This window comes from Pseudonaja textilis, chromosome 2, assembly GCF_049901715.1.
Source record: "Pseudonaja textilis isolate UNSWEBS1 chromosome 2, rPseTex1.2, whole genome shotgun sequence".
Classification (NCBI taxonomy): Eukaryota; Metazoa; Chordata; class Lepidosauria; order Squamata; family Elapidae; genus Pseudonaja; species Pseudonaja textilis.
Genome location: NC_141991.1, coordinates 172,288,054 through 172,308,089, shown reverse-complemented (window position 1 = coordinate 172,308,089; position 20,036 = coordinate 172,288,054). Strand labels below are relative to the sequence as shown.

Below are 20,036 nucleotides of genomic sequence, written 5' to 3'. Positions count from 1 at the left end.
ATTTTATTTAAATTATTTTTTAAATTATTATTTAAATTATTTTTGGAAGATGCTGTCAATTTAAAAAGCAGACTTTTCTCATAAAATAATGGACTGTCAGATAGAGAAGACAAAATGTTCCTTCTTCAACAGCTAAAGCAACGACAGTAGAATCTCAACCAAGTGACACATCAAAACTTGTGACACAGATGAATGATCTTAAAAGCTGTTGTAACTTCTGCACACAAATTCCCTCTTAAGTATAATTTTTACTTCCCTTCCTTCATTTTTAATCAATTCCTACTCTCTCAATCTTCTTCGGAATCCTTTGGATTAGGGTGGGTGGGCTAGAAATGTTTTTAATAAAACACACAACTTTTACTTTTCTGCCATAAAACCATTAACAAAATCTGAGTCTTGATGGCTATTGACACTTGCAAGAATTGTATCTCCACTAGACTTTGCCGCCAATTAAGAAGACTCTGACCTAAATTCAGATGGCAGCCATAAAACTGGAGACATCTTCTATGACCTTTCCACTATTCTTAAAAAAAAAAAACACATGAAGAAACAGTTCCCCGTCTCTCATCTTGAAATTGCCTGAATTGTGAAAAATTCTAATTCAATTTCCTTAGCATGGTCAAACGCATCATGAGCTTTTTCATCAGTGACTTTAGTTTGAACCCAATTAACTCTGGAGTTGTGCAGGCTTGATACTAATCCAGGATGGGTCAGCCCCTTATATATTGAAGACTGGTCAGTATATCAAATTATTCCCGGGGAGGGAGGGGGGGATATATCACAGCGCACAATTCTGTAATACGTTAACCAAAAATATGTTTGGTTTTGCAATCCTGGTCAGAGGTAGGCTGTTTATATCTTTCTAGGGTTATGTTCTTGCAACAAGGGGGGGGGGGGTGGAATCTGAACATAACAAATGAGGTTCCAATTAGCATGAGGGACTGCCAAGAGGAAGATGAACGAGTACGTATCTACAAAGAATTCTAGGCAATGCCTCAAAGCTAAGTTTCCCTCCTCTCAAGGATGTATCCAGCAAAGACCCGTCTCGCATGGAGTGGAGCGCTTCTCTCCTAACACCCAAAGCAACAATCCTAATGGGATTGCAAGCCGGACATTTGCCGGTCGACTTCCTCGAAAGTGAGCCGCCCTCGCGGCCAACCCTTTAGGCATCCTAACCCAGAACCGTCCGGCTCGGCTTTCCCTTTCTCGTCGCTTTGGGCAGGTGTGAGGCGCTGCCCGGCGGGAGGAAGGAAAAAAAAAAGGGGGGGATGGGGGACGTCGAAGGCCGGCGAGAGCCTCGCGGCCCCTCCTCGCCCAGCGTCAGCGACGCGCGCGAGCTGCCAGCCAGCTGCTCCGCTGACGTCACGGCCCAACCCTACTTTTTTTTCCTCTATGTTTGTAAGTGTGTGTGTGTGTGTGTGTGTGTGTGTGTGTGTGTGTGTGTGGAGAGAGAGAGAGAGAGAGAGAGAACGTGCGTCTCTCTCCTTCTTCCCCTCCCCACGTGTTGGAGGGAGTAAAGTTTGTTGTTTCCCGTCGTCAGGGCGACCTTCCCTAGCCCCCGCAAATGGGCGGGGCTCCGAAGCGAGGGCGGGGCGGGGCGGAGCTGGCTTGGAGTTTATAAGTAAGGCAACGGCGGGCGCGCGGCTTGACAGTTCGAGCCGCGCGGGCATCTCTTCTCCGCCGAGAGAGAAGAGAGCGAGAGGGGAGGAAAAAAAAAAAAAGGCCGGAGCGCGCGCGTGCGAGAGAGAGAGCGAGCAAAAAAGAAAAGAAAAAGCGAGCGAGCAAGCGCCAACCCCGCCCGCCAGTTAGCCCGCCAGCCAGCCCGCCCGCCAGCCAGCCAGGGACACGCGGCGGCTGTGGGAAACTCCAGAAGTCCCCTCATGGCAGCGGCGCGAGCAGGGAATCCCCAGGAATTGCCTCGCGCCTTCCAGCTGTTGGTGTTGCTGCTGACGCTGACGCCGATTTGCGAAGCGGCTTCGGCTGCTGCTGCTGCTGCTGCTGCTGCTACTCCCTGGCGGGGCTTCTCTTCCTCCTCCTCCTCGTAGGAGTCGCTGCAAGACATCTCCCGCAGTCTTTCGTCCAAAGGACCCTTTTTTTTTTTTTAAACGCGACTATTCCACTTGCAATATACTGTGTGTATATACATATATATGTGTATACTATATAGATATAGATCTAGATATATATTTCTCCACAGATAGTTTAAATTAGATAGCCGTTTTCTGTGCCTTCCGACCACACAGCGGCTCTTCACACGTTAATGAGGTGGGTGGCATTCCTCCTCTCTCTCTCCCCCCCCCCTTTTGGGGGGGGGTTTCCACTCCTTTTTTTCTTCCCCCTTTTCCCTGCTTGGAAATCAAAAACTTTTCAGTGTGCAGAATCCAACGGCGGAGCTGCCCTTCTTTCTCCCCTTCCCTTCCCTCCCTCCTTCCCTCCCTCCTTCCTCCTTGGATGCAACTGTCCCTCGTCGTCGTCGGTGGCTTTACTCTCCCTCTGACATTTTTGCAGGCAGCCGCCCCCCGGCGAGTTTGACATGGCACTCAGCGGCACCCTCCTCCCTTCCATCTCCACCTTCGCCACGGCGGGCACGGCCGGCAGGGAAAAAGCCTTGAGACAAGCAGGTGGCCACAACGTGAGTATTCGCCGGGGCTGGTGGGTGTAGCGGAGGAATTCTGCAGCGCGGGGAAAGAATTTTACCTGGGATCAGCCCCAACATCGCTGGAAGGAAATATATATAAATATATATATAAATATATATATATATATATATAATATATAAAATGTGTGCGTGCGTGAGAGAGAGAGAGAGAGAGAGAGATGTACTTGAATAGAGTTCGCTTCTTGTGCCACCCTGAGAAAGTTCTGTACAACGCGGCAAATCCTCCCTCGCTTTGCTGAAAAGGGGCTCTCGAATTGGAAGGCATTTTGGGGCTTATTTTTAAAACAGTTGGGCGTTGGTGAACAGTTTGGGGAGAAGAGAATGGTGTTGTTTTGTTGTTGTTTTTAAGGCTCGAATGACAAAAATAGAGCCAAAGAACAGTGTTCTCCCGAAATCTGGAAAGCAATTGGATTCTGACCAGAGTTCTAATCAAATTTCTAGAAATCAAACAAAAGTCCTTTCCTGGTGCAGGTTATTATAAAGGAAGCAAGCTTTAAAAAAAAGAACAGTAAAAGGAAGTCATTCTAACTTTTGTGGTATAGTTTTATAGGTATCTATGAGCATCTGAGATTTTTCTCCAAAGTAATCCAGTGATTAACTGCCTTACTAAAAACATAACACACAAATCCGCATTGGTGCACAACTCACCCCAAATGCACCATGGCTAACTTAATCATGATGTACTCATTCAGACTTCCTGAGTTTGCCTAACGCAAGGAACCATCAGCTAAACTCATGGGCTCGGTTTGGCAATCCACTTGGCTAAAATGTGTTTTGCCGGGGTCGTAGTTTAGTGTGGTAGTTTAGTGTGCTGTGTAAGTGCAGAGGTGTTTTTTTTTTCCCTTTTCCCTCAATTCTTGGGTTGTGGCAAAAACTTCTTTACCATTTGCGTAGGCATAGATTTTGTTTCAAGTTTAAAATCAGCATTTTGAGTGAGAGGGAAACACCCATGGATAGAAAAATATACCATGAAGGAATACAATGAATTAAATAAACTGAAGTATGTGGCGTATCACAAACCAAAATCATGGGTGTGGATGGAGATGTTTAATACATTGGCAGCCTCTGGAAATATATACACCTACTCATGTGCCTAGGTTAGCTTTTCTTTGTATCAGGCTGATGCCTTGCTTCTCTAGCTGCTGTTGTATAATGCATCCAGCCTCAGAAAACGCCTACATGTGCCTAATTATTAATGAGTGCAATCTAATGCATTAATGTGGCATGTGCAGTTATTGCAAAATCGGTTTATTTGTATTTTCCTAAATCGGTGACTACCTCAGAAAAACTGTTTTTGGAGGGGGGGGGTTCTGTCATGTATATTCATCACATTTACTGAATCTTAAAGAAAGTTTTAATATGTAGGTAAAAGTACTGGATATGTACATATAATCTATATACAGAGGCAGTATAATAAGTATAAACTAATGACAGGATTGCAAAGTGATGCCTTTATTTTTATCTTGTGACTTTTGAGCAGAATGCTGTTCATGCTAGACACTAATAATTATGGCTTTAAAATGAGTTAGTTAAGCCCTGTAGTTTCAGACTTGACAGTTAAAAATTCTGGCATAAGCTCATAAACTAGGACTACTTTGTGTCCCCCTAAAAATCAGCTGGCACAAAATGGAGAAGAAAAATGAGCAGTTCTGTGTTATAGTTTGAAAATTGCTTATATTTGGCCCTAAAAACTTATGTAGCAGATTTTTCAAAAGAAGATTCCTAATGTATATTTTTGTAATCAGGTTACTTAAGTCAGTCTTTCTCAAAGATACTCACACAATATTGAATATTTAATTTCCACTAGCTCCACTTTTCAGCAGTTGATTTCTTTAGGCTATACAATCACTGTTTCAAATGTATACAGAGGAGGTTTGTACATACATACACATACATACATATGATAGAGTTGCCAACTCAACTATATGATTCAAAGAGTAATATTTTAAGCGTTTAAGGATTTTTTTCCTATATGTCTATTAATAACTAGTATGTTTTTTTTTCTTGTGCTTTTCCAGACTTAAAAAGTATACTTGACGTCTTAGTTGATTTTGCCAGCAAACAAAAGGAGACTTTCCATTAATGCTACATTTTTATCTTCTTCACACAGAAGTGGAGGGAGGAGCTTTCTCACCTCAAGCGGTTCCCCCCTGTACTGACAGGACGGCATTTTGACTTCTCTTCTGAGCTGGAAAACACCATAAACGGCAACAGTGGGACTATGTCAAGGCGGGAGACGGAGGAATTGAATGAGCTTCTGGACTTTGATTTCATCTTGTCAAATTCCCTGATGCCCCAGGAGCAGCCCACAGCTGCTGCTGCAGTTGTGAGCGCTCCTGGTTCTTCGCCCTCTGTCGCAAGTAGCACCTGCCCTCCTGTGACCACCTGTGATTTTTCCTACCAGCTGCAAAGGGAAGATCATCCTGGAGGTATAATGTACACTAGAGAACATGCTCCAGCTGCCCCCTTCAACCTGGCTGATATAAATGATGTGTCCCCTTCGGGTGGATTTGTAGCTGAACTGATGAGGCCAGATCTGGACCCTGTTTACATGCAACAGCAACAGACTCAGCAGCCGCCTCCTCCACCACCTCTTCCACTAGGCAGCCTTCACGGGAAATTTGTGTTGAAGGCTACGGTGAACATGGGAGAATGCAATAACCATATCAAGAACAGTGTTGCTTCTGCAGCTTCCCCCTGCACGGATGGACCTGTGCCCCCTTCTGTGTACAACCATGTGCCCAGAATGTGCCCCAAAATCAAGCAAGAGGCAGCCCCTTCGTGCACCATGGGCCAATCCCATGGGAATAGTCCAAGGGCCCAACCGCACGATTTCTCTTTGGGTCGGCCATTACCTAGTAGGACTAATCCTCCCTTGACTCCAGAGGAGATGATGTCTCCTAGAGACTGCCACCCTTCCCCCCAGGGCTTAAATCATTCGACTCTTCCACTTCCTCCAGGCTACCATCCTGGCCCGGCCTACCCTCCTTTTCTTCCAGAGCAGCTGCCACCCAACGCCCTCCAGTATCAAGGTCAGTCTTGCTATCTAAATGTTTTTGGAGAGCCTTTAAATATGCCTCGCTTGGTACAAGGGATGATGCTGACTCCGCCCTCTTCACCTCTAGAGCTGATGCCTTCGGGGACCTGCCTCTCTGAAGAGACCAAGCCCAAAAGGGGACGGAGGTCATGGCCCAGGAAAAGGACTGCCACACACACCTGCGAATACGCAGGCTGTGGTAAAACGTACACAAAGAGCTCTCACCTCAAAGCACACCTTCGGACCCATACAGGTAAGGGCGAGTTAATAATGCTTTGCTCCAGTAGTAAGAGAAGACTGTTTTGAGGTAGACAATTCCAACATTTTACTGAAAGGCAATTGGGATTAGTCACACTTATTGCTTACACAGATTTAGAGATCCTCTGCCACCTGGCCAGATGTTGTAGATATTTTTCAGCACGCAAAGTGTACAGAAATGGACCCAGCCACTATCACTCTAGTGTTTAGAGCCAGTGGAACTTGTCTGAGGAGAGAGAATAGTGGGTGGAAAAAGAAAGATTGCACACCACTTTCACACTACTTTTCACTACTATTTAGCAATCATCCTATAAATGTTTTCTAAGAGGTATCTCGCTCTGAGTGTGCTTTGAACTGCAGTTTTAAACTCCTCCAACTTCAGCAAAAAGTCCTGGGAATTATTTGAGAGGTGCAGGCAGCATGCTCCATGGCATATATGAGTGAACACTTTTGTACTTGCCTAACTAGGTTTTTTTTTGTTTTTTGTTTTTTTTTGGGGGGGGGGGCTTTAAAACCCCCCCTGCAAATTCTGTTCAATGGATAACAGGCATACTCTAAGGAGCCATGTTTTGCTCTCAAACCACATCCATCCCTGAGGGGGAAAAATACTACTGTTCAGTTTGTGTGGATTAGAACACAACTCTGTTATTAACACAAGAAGTTAGAATAGCACTGTTTCACAACTGTATTAAATAGTGCATTGTAGTCTTGTCCATTAACATAGGAGTTTAACTGTCAAAAGCCCATTACAATTATGGATTTGCTTTCAGATTGAAGGTGTTGGTTAAAATGGCTCAAAATGACTCACTCCTGGCAGAGGAATTGTTTTGCAGATAGATGCTTGAGCGCTGCCTGCCTGGCTGTGGCCATGTGGCTAGTTAATTACAAGGTAGCTTGAAATCCAAACTGAATTAAGCATGTTTATCCTGATAACATTATTGACATGTTTCTTCAGGGAAATGGATGCTGCAAATAACCACAATTTGTTTATTTTTTTGCTCTTGTTTGGGGTTTATGATTCCTGTTCATTCTCATTTTCTAGAAATCATCCAATGTTAGTTTACTGACTATGATCCAGGAAATCAAGTTTTATATGGGAGTTGTTTTGATTTTATTTAAACCAGACTGCTCTCCCACAAAGTATTGACAGTTCTTTTTTTTCCCCAGTTCATAAAAGCAGCTGCCAGTCAACAATCCCCTTGATAATTAGCTCTGGAAAATCTCTAGTTCTGGCTTTTCAAGCCACCTATATAAAGTGACAAAAATGACCCATTTAATTGTTTTTTGCTGCTAAGCTTTATATAGCTCGCAAGTTATGAAATATTATTTTGAAAATTGTCAGTTTACTTCACATACCCCATGTTGCCTTGGAAGAAAGTATTTTGGTTTCCAAAGGAGCTTTATTTTATGTCAATATATTTAAAATGGCAATGTGCATATGGTTTCCAATTAACTGTGTGTTAAAGGTGCACACAGAACATGCACTCTACCTACCAATCCACCCCAATATTTTCTAAGTTATTCTAAAGGATTTATCTCCAATTAAATAATTTGGGCTGCCTTGTAAAAAAAAAAACAAAGCAAGATAACATCCTAATTTGAAGCACTGATTTTCACTGATTTGAGTGACATTTCCTCACTATAAGAATGGTGGAGATTATCGACTCATTTGTGATAACAGTGGTATAAGTGCACAATTCAGACATGGAATTAAACTTTTTCAGTTCTCCAGGTGGCTTAGGAGAATGAACTTTAAAAGAAACTTAACAAGGTTGATAGGTTGAAACTTTCATGAAATCACCAAGATATAGTTAAACATGAAAGCTTCACTAAGATGTTTCTTTGTGCTATTTTTTGGTTGGTTTTGTCTGTAGCTAAAAGATGATAGAAGTACTGTAATTCTGTACTACTTTAGTCCAGAAGCAGTCAGAAAAGAATTTAAGAAAAGAAGTGCATAGGTCATATTGCCACACAATCAGTAAAATCGTTTATTATCTTTTATGTCTCTCTATATGTCCTGATTTCTGAGTACATAGAGGCTGCTGACGGATAATATTTTGCAATAATTGGTGATAAAGTTGAATCATTGTTACCTATGCACTGATTTTTAAATAAATCCTGGCCAACCACGAATTTAGTGTAATCTTATGAAAATGGAATTGCCCTAAAATATTAAAAATATTTTTTTTAAAAAGTAACGTGTCTCCTTGGATGCTCAAAAGCAATTCTCATTAGCCACAGGTGTCTCTCATTTACAAGTTTAGTATCCTATTCCCTTTCATTTTCTTTTATTTGGCTGTTTCCAATCACGTAATTATTATAGCTTCTTTTTAATTTTTCCAAACCTAGTGAACGGAAAGGGCAGTGAGCTAAATGTATATATGCATTAAAAGAAAACATGTATATAATTAAACTTTTCTGAATTCTGGGGAAAGAAGTTCATAAGAGACAGTTTTCTTGAATCCGCAAGGATAATAACAGGTGTCTCTAGTCATTGGAGAATTTGTTAACGATAATTGAAACAGACTGATATTTACTTCTTGATCCATTCATTGAGGTTTGTTCCAATATTTGCCCCAAATGCAGAAGTAATTGATGTGGCTCTTTTATTTCTGAAGGTGAGAAGCCCTATCACTGTGACTGGGAAGGCTGTGGCTGGAAATTTGCCCGCTCCGATGAACTTACACGTCACTACAGAAAACATACGGGCCACCGCCCTTTCCAATGCCAGAGGTGTGACAGAGCATTTTCCAGGTCTGACCACCTCGCCTTACACATGAAGAGACACTTTTGAGAAGGACACAAGGAACTTTACCCTTACAGCATGGAGAAGATACAGTATTTGACAGCACAAGGACTGTCTTCCACACGAGGGAAGGACTCCACTTTTAAAGCACTACAGAAAACCCCAGTGAAGTCTTCCAAAAAAAAATAAGGGGGGATGGGTTTCAAAAAGAATGAACAATCTTAAACAAATGTGGATTTTTTTTTTAATAAAGGGAACAATGACTGGATTTAAAATCATCATTCCATTTTTAAAAAAATCTGACTTGAATCTTTTTGGACTACAGAATGCCAAGGACTGACTGGAAGTCAAGGATATCAGGGTTAACACAAATGTTGAGGGAGGGAGGGAGGGATGAATGGATGGGTGGGTGGATGGATGGATGGATGGATAGATGGATGGATGGATGGATGGATGGATGGGAAATTACGTAGGGAACCAACTGGTGAAGACAGATATGACACTAGTAGAACAGTAACCCTGTTTTTGAAGGTTCTTTACTCAATTGGGCCAAAAGCTTTACTTTTTTCTTTGGAAGAGAGAAAACCAAGTTTCCAAAGCACTTTTGTAACAATTTTAAAAGGTGTATTGTTATGGGGAGAAAGCAAATGTACGTATTGTATTTAAATGGGATCGAAAAGCAGCATGCCTTAAGGAAGTTGAGAAATACGAGCTTGATCCCAGATGCACCATTTGATTTTATAAAAGGCACATTAATTCCAAAGCATTGAGCTAGCCTGGCTCGTTTGGTGGCAATAGTGATAAATCCACTATGATTTCTCTTTGAATATCATGCCTGTCTTCACCCTAAATTCCCTTAAAATTTCTTTTCAATGCAATATTGTAAACATGATATAATCTTGCAATTTCTTTTACCTTCCAAAAGCCATTACTAAACTGTCAAATGGGGAAGAAGAAATTCAGGTACAGAGTTGTTAAAAGTCTATTTTCATGGTGCTGAATGACATTTGGTTCTTAAGGTACCAAAAAAGGAAGCCAAAGTTCTCAAACTGCTGCATATTTGACAAGGAAATACATTTGTCTTCCGATCTACAATTAATGATGACCTAAATCAGGTTAATAAACCTGGTTTATTTGTGTTTGTTTAATTTTCTATGCAGACAGTCTGTAATGCACTGTGGTTTCAATGTGCAATAATTTGTACAATGGTTTATTCACAAAAATGCCTTGAGCAGAACAAAATTTTTTTCTATATAGGTCTTTACATATTAAATATGTAATATAAATTTAAGGAGACTTCTATTTTGTATATTTTGTAAACTATGAAGTGAAATGAACATTTTGACAGAGTTTGTATTTTGCATATTCATTTTGCTGAAAATAACTTTTAAATAAACCTATTTTATCTGAGTGGATTTTTATGCTTTTTCTAAACCGGTTTAATATGATGCAATGAAAAGCTTAATGAATAGTTTATATTTAGGCATAATGTTCAAGAGCTATTTATATATATACTCTCTCTCTCTCTCTCTCTCTCTTCCCCCCCCCTCCCCCCTCCCTCCCTCCCTCTCACTCTCTCACTCTCACATAGACATACAGGAGTGGGATTCAACCGGTGTTACTACCGGTTCAGTGACTACGTTTTAAATGCTGCGGGTGCATGTAAAAACCTTAAGCTGAAAAGCACTGTGTGCAGGTGCACAGCGTTTGAAAAGCCACTTTTTTTTTCTGCTTTTTCAACCTCAGCTATGCTGCGCAAAGCAGCTGAGGTTGAAAAAGCAGGAAATAAAGGACAGTAAGAGCCCAGGCGGGCAGGTGGGCCAAACGCCAGCAAACACAGAACCGGTTTGGTGTCTGCTGCTCTTCAGAGCTACCAGTTCTATAGACCTAAGTAGAACCGATAGCATCCCACCCCGTGTATATATATATGTATATATTTCAGAATCCATGCACTCCCATATAGCCACAGCTTAATCAGTTTAAAATATTTAAGGTTTTTCTCCCCTCAATGCTGCAGTTTCTCTGAAATAACTCAGTTTGCCAATTTTTTGTGGAGCAAATAAACCATGTTGTAGTGTACCTTAATTATTTTGTGATTAAATAATAATGTAATACTTCGTAGTAATTTAGAGAGAAAAACTAGCAGAGATAGTTGGTAATGTCCAAACTTTCTAAGAGTTTGATGTATTTATTACTTAAACATATTTTTATTGGGCACACTGGTCACCTGCAAAGTAGATCTCAAATGAGCCTATAATCTCTTAGATCTAGTATTACATTATCTTCAAAAGGAAATTTTGTCAAATTACAATTTGTTTTGATGATATTTTAAAGACTCGGGTAGAATGTGTGGCTATGAAACTTCAAATCACTTTAAATAGGTTAAGGACTGTCGTTGATTTAGCTTAAAACTGCAAATACCTGTACGGGTTTCTTTTTTGTTGAAGTTCAGATTGTGTTTCCCGATTGCTGATAAAGCAAAACTCGGTGTAAGTTATCATTTGAAGCATTCTTCAGGAATATTATTACTGTTTGACATTTAACTTTTATCTGAATCTAATTTCCCAAAATTCATAGTACTTTCCATAAACGTGCCTTTGTTTTTTAAAATACTAAGTCATATAGTTTTATAGAATTGAAGACTTACCTTTCATAGGAATTTGTAGGGAAAGCATGTGGTTTATATTTTTCAAATGGAATGATCAGTTTTTGCAGGAAGCCTATACAATTAAAAGTGGTTTACTTAAGGATGTGCCTACTTTCTGAACAGTGTTCATTTTAATTTCTACTTCTGTAACCTCTTCCTCTATAGAGTTTGAATTTGTGAACTAAATTTGCATATTAATGTGACTCCAATCAATGTGCATAAATATCACTAAAACAAATTCAAGCATAAATTTTGAGAAAATGGAAAACAGAAAAATGAAAATGTGTTTGAACTGCTGTTGTGTAGAGGTTTTTAACTTGTCACTTATCGATAGTTTATTCAGGGACTAGAAGTGTTTTTCTTTTGGCAGTTAATACCATATCGTTCCCCTTCCAGTTCACATTCAGTACTCAAGGTATATAATCTCACAACCATTTGTCTGGCTGATCATAAGTCTAGTTCTATTAATCTGACTTATGTTTGACCTCTGCATAGTAAGATTTCTTGAAGAAGACTATTACTAAATGTTCTCTTGTTCCTTCTTTTTCCTGTTCAACCTTCAAAGGTTGAAATAATATTTCATACTTTTGTGTCCTCTTCTTAATTGTGCAGATTAGAGTTGGAGGGAGAGGAGGGAAGACACTAGTTCCAAGTTAAAATTGACTTCTTAGAGGGCATCTTATTTAAGAGCTTGCCAGATTCTGATGATACTACTTGGTACAGTTTGTACCTTGTGATATACAACATATCTCCATTTCCTCTGCCCAGAACTTCCGGGTTGTTCATTATAGTTCCATAAACTAGGCTAATTAATGAGACAAAAATCCATAAATATTTACCTCTGATTTAACAGCTTGAGAAATCTCACTGTGTTCAGTGAAGGTTACTTCTAAATAAGAGTCTACAGAATTGCAGCACTTTTAGCAAGACTTTGAAATCTGATCCCCATTTTTGCCTATCCAGGCTCCGGATCCTGCTGTCTAAAGATTTGCCCCTTAGAATTTATATATGAAAGTATCTAATCTGCAACATCTTCACTTAAAGAGAATGTATAATACAGCAACCAATTTAATTTCACAAGACAGCATAAAGTATATGTGTGGTCTTTTAAAATTCAGCTGGATGGAGAAAACAGCTCAACTGCATTGTTGGGTAAAATGCTGATAAATGTTTCATGCTGTTAATTGCAAGTGCATTCTTGCTTATGACATTAAAGCAATTTTCTTTAAGATATCTTTTTTTAATTTGACAACAGCTGATTATTAATGTAAACAATATGCATGTTATCTAGCTGTGATGTCCTAAGTTTATATTTATACAAAGGTAGTATTTTTATTGAAATTTTTCCCAAGCTTAAAAATGTTTTTGCTCCTTTTTTTCCCTGCCAAAAGCTATGTCTTACTCAGGGTAGGACTTTGATAAAAATGAAACACCATTCTAAGTTTTAAGTCCTTCACTGTGCCTTTAATATTTTTTTTTATTTCACCCATTGTTCTGGGTGAGTGCCAGCTAACACTCCTTAATGCATGTAAGACAGCCTTCCTTCATTTTGAGCCGTTGTTCTTTAGGTGGTCTCCAGGCATGAGAACAGAATATCAACATCGGCAATTGTAATTTAAAAGGCAGGTGTAACTAAAAATAACTTGCTGCATTGGCCACCTGTTCCATTATATGCTGTGGTTCCCGGAGCTTAAAAAAAAATCAATAGAGCAACAATACATCATGAACACTTGCTCCAATTTATAGCATGCTGGTTGTGTGCAGGATTGGGGGAGCTGACAGTATTTTGATACAGAATAAAAAAACAGTTGAGATTCCTGCTTTCCTATACTTAAAAGAAATTTTGAAAGAAAGTTTAGTTCATTCACAAAGCTTACTGCTGACTTACTGCAGTCAGATTCTGAAAGGGGATTGATAGGGAAAGAGACCTTAATAACAAATGTTTTTCTCCTCCTTTCTGAATCTGAAGTATCCTGTGGACAAAATCAGCCCTTGATGCATAGGAGACAAATTCTGAATCTAACTTACTTCAGAGAATTCTACAAATATCACACATTGCTGAGTGTTTGGGTTGAACAGTGACCGCCATACGATGAAACCAGTGGTGGGATTCATTATTTTTTTTTACTACCGGTTCTGTGGGTGTAGCTTGGTGGGCCTGGCAGGGGAAGGATACTGTAAAATCTCCCGTCAGAGGTGGTATTTGCCAGTTCTCTGAACTACTCAAAATTTCCGCTACCGGTTCTCCAGAATTGGTCAGAACCTGCTGAATACCACCTCTGGATGAAACTCAATGTGAACTATAACGTGTGTCTTGAAACAAGTCATTGTAATATACTTCCCCTTTTTATATATAGCTTTATTAAAATTTTAAGACAGGACTCATGTTTAGATTAAAAAGAGGTGAAAGAAATAGGGAAAGAATAAAGGCAAAAGTTCAGAAAACAAAAGAGAGAAATCATTCTAAAAGACTTCTATCTTCACCCAGATCTTTGGTGAAAAAGAGGGAGATCCCTCACTTTGTTATGCTTGCCATCTTCTATCTTTATGTTTTATTAAATTTATTGTATTCCATTTGATTGTTGTGAGCTTCCCAGGGTCATTGTTGAGCAGGATACAAAGTTTTGTTGTTGTTATGGTTGGTCACACAGCTAGTCAGATGTTTAGACTGCATTTGGCCTTTTTATCCACCTATTGAGTCCTCCCAAGGGACATGGGATAGGCAGGTGTTGTTTGATGCTGTTAAAGATACCCCCCAGGATGTAAGCTGATCCAAGTAAAGTTTTCCAATTGATTGATGGTGATTTTGTCAATGCCCAGAGTGTTTAAATGGTGTTTCAGTTAGTTGTCTTCTTATTGGACTTGATTTTTAATAGCAGATCATTATGTCTTTGTTTTCACTCCTTGTATATTTGCAGTGGGTAAATTTTATTAGTCTGACAGCTGTGTCCCTGATTGTTCAGTCAACGGTCCTCAGTCCTGTAGACCATATGTCTAGGTTCTCCAACACCTAGCATATTCCTTGTCAACCCAGGTGAGGACTGATCTAGTACAAGTTTCTATAAATTATATCTTACCATATTGTTTATGGGAGAGGCATTCTTTGTCTAGTTCCTCTGTTGGGACCTGTCCAGTATCTTGAACATCTGGCCTCACTCTCATCTTCCTTGGAGCACGCAAGCTCTACAACCCCATGTCAAAATAGTGCCCCACTGGGGGATTATTACTATTATTTTCTCAATGCAACCAAATATATAGTATACTCGTTACAAAACAAAGCAAGGACAGTTGAAGCTACATTGACAAGTACAAGGATGCTGTTCAGTTGATTTACATATATTGAAGCAGTTTTCAATAAAAGCATTGCAATAGTAAAAGCAATATAAAATAGAATATTGATGCTTTAAAAAGACTTCAGCTCTACCTGTTAGAAATTCTTTAGAGCAGCTGCTTCTTTTGCCTAAATGTCCAAACTACTTTGAGATCCCAGGAAAAGCTGCTGCTGTTTTAACAAGTTGCAACTTCAGTTTGCACCCTTTTGACCTCCAAAGAATTTTCTGCCATTCACTCTGAAGAGCTGTATTTAATAAAAACACATTCATTAAAAAGGTGATCAGAGGGAAGATGGTAAAAGACACATATGTATTTTAAAAGGAGGCTCCTCACAAATTTCAAAGGGTTGAAGAGCCCAGAGACGTAGCACCAAAGGTACAACTGCCTTGTCCCATGACTAATATGAAGATGTGCCATCTTAATCCTCTCCAGTCTTCAATCAGAAAGGCTCTGGATCCATATTGTTAGATCCTAAAGCTGTAGACATCAGAAGTAAAAACTTAAAACATGATGTGGAAGTTAATAAGCAGCAGCAGAACATTTGCTTTAGCACAGAGGTGGGGAACAATGCCCCCTTTATGACTTGTGGACTTCAACTCCCAGAATTCCTGAGCATTTGACTGAGCATAGCTGGCTCAGGAATTCTGGGAGTTGAAGTCCACAAGTCATAAAAAGACCATAGTTCCCCACCCCTGCTTTGGTGGAAGTGTCAAGAGATGCATAGCAATTGCCCCCCTTGCAGAGGTGGTATTCAGCAGGTTCTGACCAGTTCTGGAGAACCGGTAGCAGAAATTTTGTGTAGTTCAGAGAACTGTCAAATGCCACCTCTTACTGGAGATTTTACAGTATCCTTCCCCTGCCACGCCCACAGAACCGGTAGTAAAAAAAAAATTGAATCCCACCACTGCCCCCTTGGCAGCCTTTTTGGCTACAGTTGTGCTTTCTGAACATACGGAAGAGTGAAGCATGTTACAGTAATGCAAACCTACATTTATTAGCACATTAAAAAAACAAACATCCAGCTTTGCTATAGGGAAAGGTATAGTCGGTATACTGGCTACCTACATAGGTCATTTTATGCAAGAGTCTAAAAGTTTGAACAGGGGTTAGAAATGTACCATCAGTGGATACTATCCACAATACTCCTAGGCAATATGTTCAAGGAAAACATCCAATTTTAAAAAATGGAGGAAACTTCATAAAATTACCAAATCTTATAAGGTGCTTACCCATAACTCACAATCAAGCAGAAAGCTTTAATTCAATTGGATGTTCTGTTTTCTTGCATGTGTTTTTTTATTATTATTCACTCTAAATAAAACTAGACCTGTCACTCTGTTAAATAAATCTTACTCAACTAATTACATGGCTGTATCAGCTAATGAACTGCATACTTTATAGAGGATGCACACATGCAATTTAATAATTACAGTTCTTAAAAGAGAGACGAGGGAAATACTGGTTTGTAAGAGAAGACTTATGGCCTGCTTTTCAGTACTTACATTAAAAATAATATGGCTCCGTTGATTAACCAAACCTGAACTTAACTCTGAACAGTTCTCTGAATCAGTCCAGATTGGTGCTTGCTTCATTTACTTAAGAAATCTCAGGCATTGTGAGCTTACTTCAAGTGCCCACATTAGAAAATGTAATCCTAATACCAACCAAGAAAAGTTTTGGAAAACCAAAAAACCAAAACCCCGACTCATTTGCAAGGACAAATAAATTGCTCACTGCAGGATGATACACGTCTGTTTGAAAAGTGCTGACTTTTTTTTTAATGGCAAATCAGTTTTTTTTAAAAAAACAAAATAAGCAAAACAATGAAGAGCTTTGTTCCTCATTAACCTTTTCTGTATATCTGATACAAAGCCTGGAGAGAAATCCCATGCATATCAAAACAATTTAATTATTTGTAGCTCAGCACAAACATATTTCAGTTTTTCCCTGTTGGGCAAAATCCTCAGTCTTAATAAAATCAGTTTTTTTCCCTAATAGACCTATTAATCTAATGAAGATACACTATTGTTGTTATTGAGTGAACTAAAATACTTAATTAAGTCAGAATGAATCACTCATTGTATCTAATTCTGCTTAACACGCTAAAAAAACCCCATAAAAGTACATCAGCATGAGAATAAAATATGAGCTCGGATAGATAAATTAAATCAGTTAAACAACAGAAGGATTTTTGTTTAATTCCACAAATCACAGCTGAAGCAAAACAGTATTCTAGAATGTATTTAAAGAAAAAAATGAATTGGCTACCATCAGATCTATATATAAAAGTCCTCTGTAAGTATTTACTTCAAGACAAGAAAGTTACAAAATTGTGTACAGTACAGTGATAGGAACACTACATCCATTCTGTGTACCCACATCACTTCCTTAGTACCAGAATTTACTTTTGAACTAACAAATTCGAACAAATTCATTCAAATATGTGTTGGACTTTAGTGAATTCCTTAAATATGAAGGAAAGTCTGGAAATAAGATGGCAATATCAAGAAATAGGGGAAATGTGTTGTATGTACATTCAGATGATTGTTTGAAAAGTACATTGTCGCATAAAATTGTTTCAGTGGGAGGGAGAATGGAGTGATAGAGGCAAAAACAAGTAAAGGATTTATGACACTCCAGGTATTGCTAGATAATAACTAATATCCAGGATACCGGCTGTGCCTGATGGGGATAAAAATTTATGTACTACAGAGTTGACGAATCTGTGATCTCGCTGAATTAGTTGGGTTTTACTTCACATCTACCACAATAGAACTGTGATATTGCAGAAGGGTTTAACTAGTCTAATGGTCATTCCAAGCTCACCTGATTGATTTCTACCACTCCATAGCTAATATTCACAAAATACTATCATGAAGATTGAAATAAGATATAGGTAAACCTTGTCCTCTATTCCTTGAACTTTGAATGTAATGGAAAAAATTCTACTTTTGATTCTACCCTCCAAAAATAGCCAAAGTTTCAGACTGTTTCTGAAGCAAACCGATCAATAGACACAAATTATTTCATTTGCATCAGTGTGTGTCATTTGTGTAACCACAAATGATTTTTATAGTGAAACTGCCTTATCTGGCATTTGTAAACTTCCCACAATTTGTTTAAGAAATGGAGACAAAAGATATTAAGTGTAACTTAATTATTAAGAATGTAAAATGTTAATTACACTTGAACTGGGATCCAAGAAGTACATTTTAATTCAGAAATTTCAGGCAAACTCCTGCTGCAAGATACTCTTAATGTTAGAAAGTTAGTAATTCACAAATAATATGGAAATCAGTAGCTGGACCATCTTAGAACAATGCTTCAGTCAGATTGATGTGCTTAAAAAAATATTTAACTAAGCATTTTAATTTTAAAAATTCTTAAAGTCCAAGCTACAAGCTATAATTTATCAGTTTTATTGCCTTTGGCTTTAAAGATACTTTTCTGACAGTAGTTATCTTGCTTTTTCTTCCAAATGTCAAAAAAACCCTATTTCTTATAGAAACATAAAAGACATATATTGTCATAACATTGGCAAATTTTGTGGGAATATATTCTAAATTCTATATATAGCAAACTGTAATTAAGTTATATATTCTTTGATATTAATTTTAGCCCTTTAACCTTCCTCTCCCATTTCTGGTATGTATATATCAGGGACCTGTTTTTCAAGAGTTGGAAGAATGTGTCCATGAATCAGAGTGTTATGCACATCAAGAAAGTAATGATTTATAATGAAGAGGCTTACTGCGGAATTTACCTTCATTGGCTTAAAGGAGCCTAGCAGATAATTTTATGGAGGTTACCAGTCCTCAAGAAGAGCTTCCATTTGTTCCCTCTACCCATTTTAATCAGACATCTGTGGCTGAAAAAAAAGTTAAACTAAGTCATATGTTTTAAAGAAAAACTTTCTGCATTCATTAGCGTGCTACTTCCCCATTATATTCAGTATTCTGCTTTTCTTTTTAAATTTGCCACTTCTTTTCTGCTTTTCAGATGTTCCCTCTGTAAACTATATTTTCCTACCAATGTCTGACAATCAGGGTTAAAATGGCTGTCAATCTTTCATGATCTCTGTCAGATCAGATTAAATAATAGGTAATAACCATACTGGAAAAAAAATGACTACGTTTAATCCAATCATATTAAGTGAGTCCTCAGAACTTATCTGTACTAAAATGCTTTTAATGCCTTGACCCTAAGCCCAAATCCTTTCTGACTGGACTAAATGTGTATGACATGAACGTAACATTAAAGACTCAACCTGAGTATGGTTTATTCCTCAAATGGTATCAGACCATGAACTGGATTCCTGATAGAAAATAGAAAACAATAACAAGCCTTTTTCAAAGGTGTGTTCAAAAGTGTTGCTTTGTTTTTTTTGGTTGTTGTTGTTGTTGTTTTTTAGTGCCAACCGCCCTCTGCTGCCTGAAAGATTTAACAGTTTCCCTATGAGCTTCAAAAAATGAAGGAAATCATATTCCTGGGTATATTTGTGTAGAAATCCCTCCAGAGGTATATTTTTGATGGTTGTGATCAGATTCTTGAAGGGGAGACATAAGGAAGTTCGGATCTTCTCTTTGTTGCAGAAACAGCCATTTGTAGAGAATGACCAAACAATTAAAGAGGGGAAAAAAACCCAAGCCCTTTTCTCAGGAGAGCTCCTGTCAGATTGTGAGGCTGAAACAACAAGAACAAAAAGAGAGCTAGCTGCCACTGAGAAACCTTTTCTGCATAATTTTGTTTTGGACTCAGCAGATGTGTTCTAGGTGCATGCTAAGGCTTGCTAAATCCTGTTATTCAAGTTCTGTGCTATTAAAAGTTTTCAGACTTTCCATGAAAATGCAGCCTCTTTGCGTTGCCAGATTGGCAAAGTCCCCTCCTCTTCATCATCACGCAAGTTACAAATTTCGCAGCAGGTTGCAAGCAAGTGTAGGAAACCTGCTTCCTTCTCCTGAATGGGATTACTCGAGACTATAAACCGGGATGATTACTATCTGGTTCTATCAGGGAAAACAGCATTATGTGAGCAAAGAGCTCCTTCCAGCTGCTGTTCGGAAGAGTGCCACTGCCACCTGTTCAATCCTTTTCTTACAGCAGCTCACTTCAGGGAGTGAAAAGGAACAAGGAAGTGATTTGTAACTTTCCTTTACTGCATCATTCTGGGTATCAAGAATGGGTGGGTGTAGAATAAGTGAGGAGTCACCAGCATTGATATTTACAGTAAATCGATCTAATAGAGCCATTGCAGGCATATTGAACCTCCTGAAAAGATGAAGAATTAAACTCTCCAATTATCTATGGCATGGCATGGGCACAGTCAACGCGTGACGCATCCGGCCCACCGGTCAGG

At 39.0% G+C, this 20,036-nt stretch overlaps 1 protein-coding gene across 4 annotated transcripts; it reads left to right on the top strand.

Annotated features, from left to right (window-relative positions):
* The first annotated feature begins 1,646 nt into the window (after positions 1-1,646).
* On the top strand, positions 1,647-10,110 carry KLF4 (KLF transcription factor 4). Of its 4 annotated transcripts, none has more exons than XM_026718569.2 (5): positions 1,647-2,265; positions 2,509-2,632; positions 4,770-5,691; positions 5,785-5,949; positions 8,573-10,110. In XM_026718569.2, the coding sequence occupies exons 1-5, from the start codon at positions 2,261-2,263 to the stop codon at positions 8,746-8,748; spliced, it is 1,392 nt and encodes a 463-aa protein (XP_026574354.1). In that variant the 5' UTR covers positions 1,647-2,260; the 3' UTR covers positions 8,749-10,110. The 4 variants fall into 4 exon arrangements, with proteins under 4 accessions (XP_026574354.1, XP_026574351.1, XP_026574350.1 ...); XM_087926489.1 differs by having other exon boundaries at positions 1,648-2,265; positions 4,678-5,691; XM_026718566.2 differs by having other exon boundaries at positions 4,773-5,949.
* The last annotated feature ends 9,926 nt before the right edge of the window (positions 10,111-20,036 follow it).

Bases quoted from the DNA above. Each gene is read 5' to 3' on its own strand.
- KLF4 (XM_026718565.2), top strand. The intron at 2,633-4,769 runs GTGAGTATTCGC...TTCTTCACACAG, and splicing joins GACAAGCAGGTGGCCACAAC to AAGTGGAGGGAGGAGCTTTC. The intron at 5,950-8,572 runs GTAAGGGCGAGT...TTATTTCTGAAG, and splicing joins ACACCTTCGGACCCATACAG to GTGAGAAGCCCTATCACTGT.